At 40.4% G+C, this 15,883-nt stretch overlaps 2 protein-coding genes across 2 annotated transcripts in view; one reads left to right on the forward strand and one right to left on the reverse strand.

Moving 5' to 3' along the window:
* On the forward strand, positions 1-13,014 carry MYEF2 (myelin expression factor 2). The gene is made up of 18 exons (XM_075575658.1): positions 1-283; positions 2,391-2,599; positions 3,710-3,762; positions 4,775-4,782; positions 4,888-4,981; positions 6,486-6,677; positions 7,433-7,586; positions 8,323-8,372; positions 8,621-8,684; positions 9,538-9,627; positions 9,792-9,839; positions 9,943-10,011; positions 10,102-10,197; positions 10,288-10,389; positions 11,399-11,455; positions 11,583-11,782; positions 11,869-11,920; positions 12,323-13,014. The coding sequence occupies exons 1-18, from the start codon at positions 159-161 to the stop codon at positions 12,484-12,486; spliced, it is 1,827 nt and encodes a 608-aa protein (XP_075431773.1). The 5' UTR covers positions 1-158; the 3' UTR covers positions 12,487-13,014.
* Positions 12,708-15,883, reverse strand: part of SLC24A5 (solute carrier family 24 member 5) — a 17,300-nt gene continuing 14,124 nt past the window's right edge. Inside the window, exons 8-9 of the mRNA XM_075575657.1 lie at positions 14,234-14,335; positions 12,708-13,371 (exon numbers count right to left, since the gene is read on the reverse strand). Coding sequence (XP_075431772.1) covers positions 13,049-13,371; positions 14,234-14,335 — 425 coding nt within the window. The 3' untranslated portion in view covers positions 12,708-13,048. The remainder of the gene's footprint in view (positions 13,372-14,233; positions 14,336-15,883) is intronic.

The following is a 15,883-nucleotide window of genomic DNA, read 5'->3' on the forward strand; positions in this document are numbered from 1 at the left end:
ATTCCTTGCGCCCAAACAAGGCAACGCGCCCCACGCGAGCGGCGCGCGTCTTCCCGTGAGATCAAGCAGTTGGAAAAACGAGGCGCTTGCAGGCCTGTTGGAAATCGCGCTGTTGTTGCTGCTGCTGTGAGGGAAGGCCCACGGATTCGGAGTGAGGAATGGCGGAAGTTGACCAGCAAGACTCGCAGGACGCCCTGAACAACAGCAGCGACAACAACAGCGGCTGCGAGGAGGCGTGCGACCGCAGCCTGCTGGAGGAGAGCAACTCCAATGGCGTCAAAAAGTAGGTGCCGGATAGGAAATGGCCGCCAGACGGGAGGAGGAGAGGTAGAACAGGCCGCACGGGAGGAGGGGGAGAGGTAGAACAGGCCGCACGGGAGGAGGGGGGAGAGGTAGAACAGGCCGCACGGGAGGAGGGGGGAGAGGTAGAACAGGCCGCACGGGAGGAGGGGGGAGAGGTAGAACAGGCCGCACGGGAGGAGGAGGGGGGGGGGGGGGGAGAGGTATAACAGGCCGCCAGACGGGAGGAGGGGGAGCGAGGTATAACAGGCCGCGCGGTAGGAGGAAGGGGGGTACTTTAGAACAGGCCGCTAGGCGCATTATAGGAGGAGGGGGGAGGTAGAACAGGCCGCGCGGGAGGCTGCTACCTGAGGTGAGGCGGGAGGCCCTCCAGCTGTACCTGCTCAGCGCGTAGGGTACCGGCGGGGATCCGCTAATGCCAGGGGTAGAATCGCTGCAGCTAATGAAAGCAGTTTGGGGGGCTGGCTGAGCTTCTAATCAGATTATATTTATTTTTATATTATTATATATAAAATGTTTTACCAGGAAGTAACACATTGACTTGCCTCTCGTTTTCATGTGTTTCCTGGGCACAGAGTTATGGGGACAAATGCATGGTTCCATTAAATGAGCAGGGATATATATTTAATATATCTACATAAACATATCGATAGATTATATATAATCTATTTAGATTTTTAGATAATCGGCACATACTCTCCCAAGATCCAAAGGTGAAATGTATTCCTCAACATTTCGACTCCCACTGGAGCCTTTATCCAGAGCATGTTGGTAGCCAAAACGTTGAGGAATACAGTAGGGCCCCGCTTTTCGGCGATCCGCTGATAACGGTGGTACCGCGAAGGGGACCACCATGCATGCGCAGAACGGGGACATCAGAGGTCGTGCATGCGCAGAACGGTGCTGTTGTCGTGCGTGCGCAGAAGGGAGGCATTGCCGGTTTGCGCGTGCATGCACACTCCGAAAATCGCCGGTCCCGTTTTCCAGCGATTTTCGTTTTTCGGCGGGCCCTTAGAGCAGAACCCGCTGCATGCCCGGGGCCCTTCTGTACATTTTACTGTTGGATCTCGGGAGTGCCTGTCCTGTTTTCTCATATCAGATGTGCTTCCTTGCCGACACCTCGATGGTCTGCATCCTATTACCACCTTTATTTACGCATGAGTGCCTTGTTTTCTGGACTGATAATCTATATATAGATGTATCAAAGAAAAAAGGTTTCTTTTTAAGGCTGATGCAACTTTTGCCACACATTTGCTCAGGAGACGGTAAATAGGACCCATCCTGTGTCTTTTTTTTTTTTTTTTTTAAGGGTCTAGTTTAATAATTCGAAGTGAAACGAGCGCAGTAGGTTTTCATGGCGATGTATGTTGGCAATTTGCTGGGTTTTATTTGTTAAGGCTTAAAAGATGCCTTGAAAAAAGTTGAATTTGGCTTCTGTAATGTGTAAATATTTGCAGGAAGAGTGGGAAAACATGTAACAACATTCAGTAAAGATGGAAATTCTCTCCTAGAAATAAAATGTTGATGTAATTAGTGGTGCTTGGTGCCAAGAATACCTTTGTGATAACTATATCCTAAATTTATTGAAGGTTTAGGGTGAAAGTGTCCCTTCAAAGTTTTATATCTATATATCGGCAGCATTTGTCGCTTCACTGCTGGATGAAGGGCCAATGATCTTCCCGGTTCGGCGGTAGCAAATCTCTGCTCTACGTTGCGCCAAACTTTTTTTTACATTTTTTTTTCCTGATTTCACCCCTTTTGGTTTTCCTTGGGGAAACTCACTAGTTTCCTTTGGGATCCAGTTGTCTATATGATCTTCATTTCAAATTGAGTTATTCTTAAAAAACAAAATGTTCTCCTAACTGATGGGTAATTATTAGCATGCAATACAACACGTTATACAGCTTTTGGTTTGTATGACATATGTTTAAGCATGGAAGAAAGATAACTTGTGTAGACTTCTAAAATGTTCCTAGAATTTAAAGAGTGGTTTGATCAGAGTGCAGAACAGAGGCAAAAATAATACAAAATGCAAAATCCTTGTGAAATCCTGTATAACCTTTACATCAATGATTTCCCCTAAAATCAAGTGAGAGCGAAGAAGCCGCAAAAGAAGAAAAGACATCGCTAAAGGATAAATCTACTGGAAACAGGAAGGCGAGCAGATTCCATCCGTATGGAAAAGAAAAGGTTTTAGGGATGGGAGAGAAGAAGTCTCAGAGTCGGAACCGAGTTTTCATCAGTAACATTCCATATGACATGAAGTGGCAAGCCATCAAAGACCTCATGAGGGAAAAAGGTAAATCCTAACATCATAAACTTGACCAAGGCATCATTTTTTCATTTTCCACGTGCCACCTGAAAGTCTCATATGAGACGTGGCGTTTTCGGGTTAACACAGGTAAAGTGTCTACTTCCTTGTTAATCTGCCATCATATTACAGGTTTCGACAATAACATAAATGGTATATGCATGCCATCCTGACTGTTTACTTGTTCAGTTGTAACTTTATGTAGACTCTTTCAGAGGGTAACTCAATCTAAGCAATTTAGCTTGCTAATGAATTGAAATGTAGAGGGTGTTTAGTAAAAAAGATGACTTGTATGCCTTCAAATATACAGAAAAAGTAGCATGGGCTAATATTGGCTGCATTCTCTACTGCCAATGATGCTGTCTGTTTTGTAGTTTTCATTCCTTGCCTGCTACTGTTGCAGTTGTGAAATTAGAATAATCTTCCATTTTAAACTATTCAATCTTTCCAAAACTATTGGGGGGGGGAAGTAATGTCATTGCAATCTACGGATTATTTTTCTCTGGAAATTTCTTATGTCCAAAATGCACCTTTTTTGGTTTTAAGGTAGTTTGTTCAAATATGCTTGTAACTGTCGTTGGTGTATCTGTTGTAAGGTGACATGACTATTTGATTGGTTTTATTCACTGTATTTCCTTGTTTGTAGCTTGCTGTGAAACACGACTTGTAAATTTGGGTCTTAAGGCAATTTTACCATTGAAGACATTCAGGTAGAAAGTCACCTTAAAACAGCTGTTGTGAGTTGGATGACAAACTTTTAAAGTGATAACGTTGATATATATATTTTTTAACAAGTTGGTTAAGGGAATAGTCTTTGCATTTGAATTTGTTCACCAACTATATCATACTGGCCAAAATATTATCTGTAGTATGAGGTTAAAATTTGGTAGTTTGTGTTGCTCTTGATAATGTCGCTGTTGCACATTCTTGAAAACTAGCTAAATTATGTAGCCATTGACGGGAGGTATGTTGGTCCGGTTTTGATTGTTGGTGAATAATAGGTTATCCTTGTGTAGTTGTGCACAGGGCACAGTAAAGAAAGATACTGGTGTTAAATGCATTGTTTCTTGGTATTTTCCCTTTGTATGTCTTATGTAGTTGGTGAGGTTACATACGTGGAGCTCTTTAAGGATGCTGAAGGAAAATCAAGGGTAAGTGCCGTGGGCATCGAATCTGCTTGAGGTGTATCAGTCCCCCAGCAGTTTATTTCTGTAACACCTGTACATGTTTTTGGGAAGTAAGTTTCATTTTTTTTATACTGTATTGCAGTATGAATGTTTCAAGGCTCCCAGTCTGCTACTTTTCCATCCAAATTACATTAGGTTGAAAGTGACTAACTGCATTCTATCGTTCCCAAACATTTTCTTGCTCAATTCTTGTAAGTTTAACAGTTTGCGGCTTAAAAGCTCAATACAGAAGTCTGAGTTAGGTTCTGAATTCTGGTCTAATTTAAACTTGTTCTTTGCTCAAATTCACTGGCAAATCTCACAGTAGTGCTGGGATTGTACTGTATTTCTTTTGAATTTTCATGAAAAGCCTGTTGTGGTTTGCAGGGCTGAAATTGAATAAATTGGTTAAGGCTTACATTCTTCTGACGAGACAAGTGACAGTCATTGGGCATGCGGAAGGGAGATTCAAATTGGTATCCCCGTCTTTTCTCTCTGTTTTCCTGGATTTGAACTTAAATTTTCAGCCAAGTATATATGGAGGCAAATGCTAACCAGCTGTTCATTATAATTTTTTCACTTCATAAATCAAAATCGTACAATGTTCTTAATGTTCGTATCAATCTGGAAAAAAAACAGTGTTTTAATGAGACAACCTTTAAACTTTAATAACATGTAATGTGGAAAATATTAAGATGTACTCATTTTTTCTTTTAGACCTTTACATTTCCAGTAATGTTTGAAGCGCAGTTAAATTTGTATACATTTGACGTGTGTAGCCTTGTTATGAACACAGGCTCAAGTCAACATTGTGGCAACGTTTAGGGCCTTATTCTATATTGTCTGAATCTGCTGTTTGTCTGAATTCCCATTGAAGTCAACGGATTTTCTGTCAAGAATGGCCACTTTGAACAATATAGAATACGGCCCTTAATGTCATAACAAAGCCTTACTAATTGTATCTTCTCTTTTCACATGTGGCACCCCATGGATGTAGGGTTGTGGGTAAGTTGTATTTGTGTGTGTGTGTGTGTGTGTGTGTGTGTGTATTATTATTTATTTGTGCGTCACACCTTTGAATGCCTGACACTTTTTTTTTTCCCTCCCAAGTGTTGTTGAATTCAAGGATATGGAATTTGTAACAAAAGCTCTAGACGTGATGAATAAGCATGATCTCAGTGGAAGACCTCTTAACATTAAAGCGGTAAGCTTTTAAGTATTACTCCTTTTTTTTTTTTTTTTTGAAGTATTAGGGGGCATAAGTATTAATGCTCACAAATGGGTATTATAAAGTTAAAGGAGCAATCCACCCCTAACTAACCTCTGTGTTTGTTTATGGGACTGGTACTGGCCGTGGGGCTTTCAAAGCTGAACCACTCCAGGCACCCCCTCAGTTCCCAGGATACTTACTGGTGAAGTTGCTGGTACGTACCGGTTGTGGCCTCCTTTTTGGATGGCCATTTTAAATTCCTTTTAAAAACCTGGAAGTAATTCTGGTAACTTCACCAGGAAGTATCTCCAGAACCAGGGATCGTAGGAGGGGAAACCAGCGCGGTTCAGCTTTGGACGACCCCTCAGCTCCTGACATTTTCCCCTTTTTCTTTTTTTCTTCAATGATGTGACTTTTGGTAAATCAATGTGGCTGCCATCCAAACTTCGCTTCCACGTGTTAATAGGAAGCCGCAATGTCAGAGCAGGACATTGGAGCTTCCTATTCGAGCACCCCGGTGGCCATCTTTGAATTGATTCTTATTTTCCTGATCTATAAAAGGTAAATGTCAGGAATGGGGAGATGGGAATAGCACAATACAGCTCCCAGGTAGACCCCACTTCCAATTCTGTAACAGCAAAAATAGTGGGATTCGCATTTTAAGTTGACTTGCTTTTTTTTTTTTGTTTTTTTGTTTTTTCCATATACTGCTGGGTTACATCAATATTTCAGGCTGTTTACTGACATCTTTGTTCCAGCTATGTCTAATTTCATCCGTTAGCAGAGTTGTTGCATTTGCAAATGTTTCAGATTTCTTTGCTCTTTAGGCCACTTAAAGCAGAAAGCCCGGCTTTATTTTCCTAAACCTAATTCGGACCAGGGCACAGCTGAACCACTTTTTCAGCTCGGGGCAGCCCGGTTCCTGATATACTTGCTATTTTAGATGCCGGTGCTCTCCTGGGTACCGAGTAAACAAAATGGCCACCAAAACGCCAGCCAATAGGCAGCTGCAATGGATGACAGCAGGTGAGTGCTATAAAAAATAAAAACAGGAATTGCACTGGCACCTAAAATCTAAGTAACTTTGGGTTCCTGTAGCTGGAAATAGCAGTTTAGCTCTGAAGGACCCAAGGTACAAATCCTGTTACATTTAAAAAAAATAAAAATATATTTATTTTTGGCAGGATTGCTGCTTTTTAATTTTGATGGCTAGGAGATCAGCATCCGATGTAAGACACTATACTATTCTATTTCCTGCTCATAGATGCGAAAGGCAAAGTTTTGTGCTCGTACTAAGCAAATTGTCATAGAAGCTATCTTAATGGCTTAAATGAAATGTAACAGGAGAACACCTGGAATTTAGCATCTTATGGAAAACTCTATAAAAAGCCCCGAAGCGAAAAATGTGCCAAGTCAAGATGTTACTGGAATCATTTGTAGATCTTGTTCTCGGTGAAGTTGTGCCTGTATCAGAGTTTTAACGAGGTCTGTTTTACAGGATGCGGATGGAGAACACGCCAGAAGAGCGCTACAGCGTGGAGGCGCACCGTTCTCCGGAGGTCATAACTCCGATATGGGTCCTGGAATCATGAATATCCCACCTTCTATTATGAATAATCCTAACATCCCACCAGATATCATCAGTGCTTTACGAGCTGGTCGACTGGGGACAACAGTCTTTGTTGCTAATGTATGTTAAAAACATCATTCATTTCACTCCCGTGCTGTTTGTTTTAGATGCACAGGCCTATATTTACAACGCTGTGCTATTCCACAAGGTACCTTCCAGCACTGGGAGGCGCCTTATAAACCAGGGGTGTCACTCAGCCCTCAAGGGCTACAAACTGGTCAGGTTTTATGGGTCTCCTTGCTTAAGCACAGGTAGTTCAATCAGTGGCAGCCACTGATTGAACTACCTGTGCAGAAACACAGAAATCCATAAAACCTAACCTGTTGGTAGCCCTTGAGGACTGAGTTTGACACCCCTGTATTATAAACTTGTGTTTTTTTTTTTTTTAACATGGTCTTGAAGCAGGCGGTCTCGGGAGCTGAATCCCATTAATTTCAGCTGTGTGGTACTCCCGGCTTCCGGAGATAACTTCTTAGGGGGTGCCGGTAGCCGCACGGCTAACAGGGATTACGTAATGGAATTTCAAAGCTTTCGCACCCTGTGGGTCAATAGGAAGTGGTGATGTCATCGGGTGCAGCTTCCTATTAAACTTTAAACTTTCAGGAGATACCGGCTCCCTTTGAAGGTCTGTATCTTGGGAAGGAGGGGGTCACCAGAGCTGAAAATAATGGGGTTCATCTCCAGAGACTCCCTGCTTCAATACTATGTAAAAAAAAAAACGATAATGGAGGGGGAGAAAGGGAATAAATAGTTGCTAAAAAAAAATATAGCCATTAAAATGTTTTGTCTAAATAGAAATTGCTTTTGTTTTCCAGCTTGATTTCAAAGTTGGTTGGAAGAAATTGAAGGAAGTATTTAGCATTGCAGGAACGGTGAAGCGAGCAGACATTAAAGAAGATAAAGATGGCAAAAGCCGTGGAATGGGGACTGTTACATTTGAACAAGCCATTGAATCTGTGCAAGCTATCTGTATCCTTACGCTGTGCGGGAATCAATCATTTTAGTTTAAAATCTTTTGCATTTTCCTAATTTAGTTGCTTGGTATCGGGTGAGAGATCTGATATCTCTGAATAGCCCACCAAACTGTCCGTAACATCTAGACCAGGGGTAGCCAACTCCAGTTTTCAAGGGCCACCAACAGGTTAGGTTTTCAGGATATCCCTGCTTCAGCACAGGTGGTTCAGTCTTTGACTGAGCCACCTGTGCTGAAGCAGGGATATCCTGAAAACCTAAAATTTTGGTTGTCATTGAGGACTGGCGTTGGCTACCCCTGGTCTACAATTTGTCAGCTTTGCAATGCCCTCAAAGACTGCTAGAAGTCTAAGTCGTCTTGTGACATTATTTTGAAGCAACAACCACCCCTATCCCCGTTTATTCCAGGATTGGGGGGTAGGGGTGAGGGCTGGGTCCTCCACAGCTGAACCTAGCTATTTTCAGTTCCAGGGGCGACCAGGTTCCCAAGATACTTGCCGGTGAAGTTACCAGTACTACTTACTGTTTTTTTAAAGGGCATTTAAATGGGCGTTGAATAGGAATCCACAACCGATGATTCGGCTTCCTGTTTGCCCAATATTTTGCAGCCATTTTGTTTCCCCCAAAAGGAAGATTTAAATCCAGTGTCTTCAATTGCAACAGTTAGACGGATAGTGGGAACAACTTCCTTCATTCTGAGTACTTGGTCTTTCCTTAACGAGTTTACTTTCAGCTATGTTCAATGGCCAGTTTTTGTTTGATAGACCTATGCATGTGAAAATGGTAAGTAAGTGCTTGAATGTGCACCTCCCCCCCTCCCCCCTCTCTCTTTGTTAATTACATACTATACTGTGTACTCATTTGCATGTAATTTCCAAGAATCCCTTGCTGGAGTGGAAGCATTGTATGCTAACAGATAATGGGGAAATGCAGGTTTTGCAGACTTGTCTGAGTCATGTAAATGTGCTCACAAATTGTATTTTTATTTGTTATGTATACACACAAACTTAATTTATTTTTATTTAAATTAGGATGACAAATCCATCCCCCAAGATGATTTCCATGCCATGGAGTGTAAAACACCCCAGTTGCCTCGTAAGTATTCCTAATGTATGACCGTATATATCTTTACATTAAAGCTGCATTTCAAGCTGTTTAAAAAAATTATTTATTTTTTCCATTCAATATGTGCAATATATATATACAATCTGTACACTGACAAGTCATTAGCTAAGTTGCAGATCGATCCATTCTCCCGTAATTGATCGCATTGCTCAGGGTTAATTCAGTTATTGCTTCAAAACAGCACCCACAATGCAAAGTTCTGTGGGGAAGATCATGTGACCAGACCATTACTAGATACAATTGGTGCACTGTTTGAGAGAGGGCAGGGCTCAAGAGCCAGAGCCCCTCTCAGAAGAGGAAGGGGTGGGACTTTGTAAATGGTTTCTATAGAAACAAAAATGCTTCCTACATTAGAATACATTAAAAATTGTTAAACAAAACTGTTACAAGTATTTTCTCATAGTACAGAACTGATTTATTTTAAAAAAAACACGTAGGATATTGCTTGAACTGCATTTTTTTACATCCAAGTACACCTCAATGCTGTCTCTTTACTAACTATTTCTGAATCTATACAGCTTAAACTTAAAACTTGTGGCATGTGCCTAGTACAGGGGTGGCCAACTCCAGTCCTCAAGGGCAACAGACATGTCAGGTTTTTAAGAATATCCCAGCTTCAGCTCAGTGAAAGACTGAAACACTGATTGAGCCACCTGTGCTGAAGCAGGGATACCCTGAAAACCTGACCTGTTGGTGGCCCTTGAGGTCTGGAGTTGGCCGCCACTGGCCAATATGACTGTACTCTAGTGTCTAGGAACTGTATTCTTAAATTTTTATGAGACGTGCAGAGAAGTGTTGCTTACATAAACCTCTTTAATTTAAGGTGGACTTGGTGGTATTGGAATGGGACTTGGACCAGGTGGGCAACCTATCGGTACAACGCAGAGGGGCATGGGCAACATGGGTCCTGGAGGCAAGTACATGTGTGTAACCCTTTCAGTGCTGAATATGCTTCAAGCACATGGCATACAAACACTGAAGGAGTTGAGGGGGGAGCGGGGGGAGAAACCACGTGGTTGATCTGTATAGTTGTACCAAAACTTTCTACATTTAATTAGCCTTGTTTTTGCTTTAAAGGTATGGGAGTAGATGGTCCTGGTTTTGGAGGAATGAACAGAATGGGAGGTATGTTTTATTGTATCTTATTCTTTGCTTAACGAACCTGTATTGTTCATTGTCAATGCAATGAAAAGTTTTCACTACAAGTACTTTTGTGTTTTGATGTTAGCAAGTGGATTTGGTGGCATGGAAGGAATCAATAACATGACTGGCTTTAGTGGAGTGAGCAGAATGACAGGTATGGAGTTATTTAAAAAATATATATCTATTAATAATCTTATAGGGAATTATTTACTTTTTTGATAAATGTAAACTTCCTATTGCACAGGAATGGGTGGTGTGGATGACTTCAGGGGGAGTTTGGGCACCGGCATGGCCAGCGGCATGGGAAATAACATGGGAAGCATGGCGAGCAGCATGGGAGGTAAGCTGCTTGTAAATGCAAACTGCTTATATACACACACAAGCCCTCAAACCGTTTGTTACTAATATAAACGCCTGTTATTTTGTTTAGACATGTACCGTGGTGGAATAGGAGGCGGCGGCATGGACAGAGACTTTGGTCGCAGCGACATAGGATTAAATCGTGGCTTTGGAGACTCATTTGGAGGAATGAGTAAGCGGACGTTTACTCAATACGTTTGGTTAACTTGGCACATGCGTAGCATATTCCTGGGTTGTCTCGATTTTGTAGAGACGGGAGCTGCACTAAGATCATGTAATCGGCACAATTTTAAAGAGGCAATCCAAGCGGCTTAAAAAAAAAAAACTTTTTTACATTTATTTTTTATATATAAATATATGCAGCATTTGATTACCATTACTGAACACTAATTACCTATGTTGCTGATCCATAGGTTCTCCTGTGATCAATCACCAAAATCCTGTTTTTCAGGGTTCACTAAATGGCTGCTTTTCAGTTTCAATCAATCCTTCAGTCAGTGTAACTCAGCAGCTACAATATATTCTTATATTACTAAGGTAACATCTATTGTTACCGTTTATAGCTAAAATTGCTGGGGATGTTGGCAACAAATTATCACAACCAGGAAAGTGTTACAAAGATCTTGCCTAATAAAGAAATCAAAAGATGCTCACAATATTAAAACTCATTAAAAACAGCATTGAGTTGAATAAAACAAGGTAGTAAGTATTATCTAACACTACAGGTCTGATTTATTTATTAGGATTGCTCCTTTTAATGGCAGTCTCTACACCAGGATTGAACTCAAGTCTTTGTTTCTTCCTTTCCAATAAAATGTTTTGCTTTTCATGAATAATCAAGTGAATAACTTGCCCATAGTCTTAATGCTTCCATGGTGCAAGTTTATACTTTTATAGAAAAGTTATATTTAAAAAAAAAAAAAACAAAGCGAATCATACTGCTAATCTATTTTCAGATTTCAAATCTTATAACATATCGTTCTCTAGCCATGGAAGAATGGGTGATTTGCTGTATTCATTTTTAAAATATGAAGTGATTTGAAGGAAAACAGTGGATGGTCACACTGCCTTATTAGACGACAATTGTTTAATATCTAGTATTATGTATACACTGGCTTAATCGTGTGGAAATAGTGGAGTATTGTAGGTCATTTATTGTGTATTTATATATTTTTTTTAAGGTTCTATGTTTGGAGGAATGGGTGGTTCTTCAATGGGACCTCTAGGATCTGGCATGAGTAAGTTTCATTTGCCTCTTGTTTAAAATGTATTTTAAAACTGAATTAATGAGTCTTTTCCTTATGTTTTACCTGGTCTCTGGATTGCAACCATAATGTTTTTTTAAATAATTTTTTCTTCCCCCAGGTAGCGGAATGAGTGCTGTAAACAGCATGGCTATGAGCCTTGGCATGGACCGAATGAACACCAGCTATGACCGACTTGGAAGTGGCCTGGATAGGAGTATTGATATGGACCGAGGATTTGGGGGATTTGGTTCTGCTCAATTAGGAAGTGGAATGAGAGATAGGGGGAACTCCAAAGGATGCCAAATATTTGCTAGAAATGTAAGCGTTTTTATCATGTAAAATAAATGAACCCTAATGTAGTTGTTGCTATACAGCATTGCTCTAATACGCATTTCTCATTGTAGCTGCCGTTTGACTTAACCTGGCAAAAACTGAAGGAGAAGTTTAATCAGTGTGGTAAGTTTTCAACAGACAAGCGGGAACTACTGATATTATGGCAAAGCAGGGTTGGGCAACTCCAGTCCAAGGTCCACCAACAGGTCAGGTTTTCAGGATCTCTGCTTCAGCCAGGTGGTTGTTGAAGATTGAGCCACCTGTGCTGAAGCAAGGGCTGAATCGGCAATATCCTGAAACCCTGACCATTTGGTGGCCCGTGGACTGGAGTTGCCCATCCCAGGTCTATTGTAAAATGTATAAAGTACAATTTGTAAAATGTTCATATAGATATCTGAAATAATTGCTAGATGCAAATTAACTAAAATAGGATACTATCGTTTAAGTTTAGTTCTGGGTATATATTTTATGTATATATTCATTAACACAATACTTTCTATTTTTTTTTTGTTTGCTTCCTTTTAGGCCGTGTAATGTTTGCAGAAATAAAAATGGAGAACGGCAAATCTAAAGGCTGTGGAACAGTAAGGTTTGACTGCCCAGAAACAGCCGAGAAAGCGTGCAGACTAATGAATGGCATAAAAATAAATGGCCGAGAAATTGATGTCCGCTTAGATCGCAATGCATAATTACACATCTTGTCCACCAACATTCCCATATTTGTTTAGTCTTAGTAAATTTTAGTAACAGTGAATTCTTAGAGCTGTAAAGGTTGGGTTTAGTCTTATAAGCCTTTAACAGTGTGGTGTTAAATGTCCTTTTTTTTGCTAAATATTAAGTTTGGTTTTTAAACACCATGTCTGGTCATTCAGTTTAAATGGATGGATATACTGTTTTTAATAAAAAAAGCCATTTTCTCACAGCTAGTTTGAAAGTCTGCATTGTGGGATTTTAGTGCTGTATCTTTCTTTGTCATTATGAGAATGTAAATTTAATATTGTCACTTGGCTTATGCACCACAGTTCTACTTCCAAACAAAGCAAAATAAACTGAACGGTTGCGCAGAATTTGGAAATACTGGTTTGTTCACTCACTCATCCTTGGAAAGAACCACCCTGTGGTCTTTGACTTCCTGTATTGTGTTCTGATCAGCCAACGAACTGTACCATTTTAACCAGAACCACCTGTAAATAAACACTCCATATTTAAGAAAAGTACCTTGGTTCCACATGACCGTTTTTATTAGGGGCGTTAATCACCACAGGAACGTATAGTATAATTTCCTATTATTCCAAGCTCATACAAAATGGATAATGTTGCAAAGATCAGGTACATTATTAGGCAAATGATACCCAACTTCTTATCGAGTTTCCAGCCATTTAGGTGAACTGCGGCAAAGATAAAGAAAACAGAGACGAGAAGAGAGATGGTGGTATAAATTAATCCGCTGCTATTCACTTCCACTGGTGCTGATCTATCTATAAAGACTGTCTTAATGAACCAAGGAAGTCCCAAGCAGAGCATGTCAAATACATTGGATCCCACGATGTTGGACATGGCCATATCACCCTTTCCTGTGGGGGAGAAAATGTTACTGAAAGTGTCAGAATACCATATGAATTATAGCAAACAAGTGCTGTGCATTTCTGACTATTAAAGCAGCAGTCCACATTTAAAGTGTGCCTGAACTGGCTTGTACCCAACCCCCCCCCCCCCCCACGCAGATATGATTTCCAAGAGTAATAGTTCTTGTGTCAACTAAAGGTAGAGCAGCTGGATAACATCTCCCAATGACATGGCAGCTTTCTATTGGCTGTTGGGGTCAGCCTTGCTCTGGCAGCTAATAGAATGCTGCAACATGGTGTCCTCTGGGCAAGTATCCAATACCAGTGCAGGAAGGTGGGGGCAGCCTCGCTGGGTCCTAAATATTAAAAGCAATATACCCCCACCCATAAAAAAACAGCTGCCTTAATTTTCTTCAAGCATTTAACTATATAAAAAAAGGCTTGATAATGTCAGAATGCTAATTGACGATTTGATGATACCTGTGCTTCCCATGGCCCATTCAGATCAAAATGTAAGATTGTAAAATCTGAGAGGTTTCTCACTCTTGGATCAGAGAATCTGCTGTCAACTTTTGCTGCAGTATGTAGCATGAAGCTACATGATACTATTAACCACTTACATTATCAGTTCATTAGTGTAAATTAAGCAATGTGATATTTAAATTGAAGGGTTGTTTAATGAAGCGTGTATAATGCTTATTTGTGTTACAGTGCCATGATACCGGTATTTAAAATATTCATACCTAGCAACCCAAGTGAGACGTAAATATTCTTAAACATGTTTCATAAACACGCAGTACCCATTCTTGCAGTTACATGAAATCTATTTTTAGTAAACCTGTTTCTGAAGCAGAGGAATGACAGCGCTTACCTTCTCTTGCAACAAGGACACTTGCAACAGTGTCTGGTATACTTGTTCCTGCAGCAAGTAAAGTGAGGCCCATCACAGTGTCCGGTATACCGAAAGTATCACCTGTAATGAATTGCATTTTTTACTATTGCCAACAGTAACTAGTGCTTGACTTACCAGTAAAAGGGAGCCAGAAAAGGCTGGCAAGTTAACTAAATTCACATTTTACAGATGTTAGCATGTATACAGCTGTCACTAGACTTGGATGAATTATTCACAAAATAACCAAAACTGGATACACAGCAGTTATCGACCCATGCCGTATTACCCAATTTTGTACTCATTCTGGTTTTTGAAAATGAAACATGTTCTGATTGAAGCTAGCTGGCATGAGCCGTTCATAATTTCCACATTGGTTTTGCTATTGGAGATTAATGCAAAAATTGAGAGTATTGCACGTTTTTTATTTTCTGGCAAGTAAGTAGTTCAAACATCGGCACTTCTAATCTTATTTACCTGCACCTAGAAATGAACACTACTAAAACACTACAGACCATTAACTTTACATTTAACGAGTAGGGAGAGAGAGGTTTAATTCACTGGGAATCTTGCGGCTTCCGCGTGAATGTTTTTCTCAGATGCATACATAGTAATCCTATTGTGTTCTGAGGGCATCTGGTCCTCTCAAGATCTGAGTCATGCGACAACACGAATCCCCAGGGTAAGAAAGAGGGTCTTGAGGAATTTCAGCTCCACACTTAATGGCTTTCAACATTTCTATACAAAGAAAAACGTTCAAATTGAGTTATATTAATTAGTCCACACAGACCAGATACAAGTCAAGGCCGCTCAGAAAACAAACAAGAATTGTTATAGATCTGGAACGAGGGGAAGGTGTGGCACTTTTTGAGATGTAGAATCTCGTGTCTTCAATTCCTCCCTGCGTCATGAACTGACCATGTGAGTGCTCATGTCTATCGCTTGTACTCTGCCAGGGTGTCCGTTCAAGCTTGAGACGGGCATCTTCCGACGATGTATGACTGCTATGGTCAGGGTTCTCATGGTTTTTTATATCGGTTTTGGACAATTGTAAAAAAAAAAATAATATGAAGAGAACACATTATTACTGCGGTTATTGTATCCATGGGGAGGTCTAGGTCATGCTTTATAACCCATATGTCTCTGACGTCTGATACATTTCAAACTGTATATAAAGAAAAACATGAATAAGCATCATATAATAAAAATCCCCCATGTGTTCAGTCGCTGTAGCTTTGCGTATAATGTAGCATGAGATATACTTCTTGTGCTGTAGCTTTGCCTATAATGTAGCATGAGATATACTTCTTGTGCTGTAGCTTTGCAAGCATTTAAAAGCTCCAACCTACAAAAACAGCACTGAGGACTTTGTCATGTGATACACCTAAAAACGTGATTTACTCACTTTCAAAAGTATTAAGCCAAGCAATATCCCACATGATTTTTTTTAAATAAAATCAGTGCTGTAGTATTAGATACTACCTCTTGTTTTAAAGTTCAACTAATAAAAATGGCATTGAGTTTAAATATGCTGATAATCCTTTGATTTCTATAGCAAGTTTAGCACACTTCCCCAGCAGTGCAAGATCTTCGTAACACTTTCCTGTTTGTCATCATTTGTTTCCAATATTC

Source organism: Ascaphus truei, chromosome 18, assembly GCF_040206685.1.
Source record: "Ascaphus truei isolate aAscTru1 chromosome 18, aAscTru1.hap1, whole genome shotgun sequence".
NCBI classification, from domain to species: domain Eukaryota; kingdom Metazoa; phylum Chordata; class Amphibia; order Anura; family Ascaphidae; genus Ascaphus; species Ascaphus truei.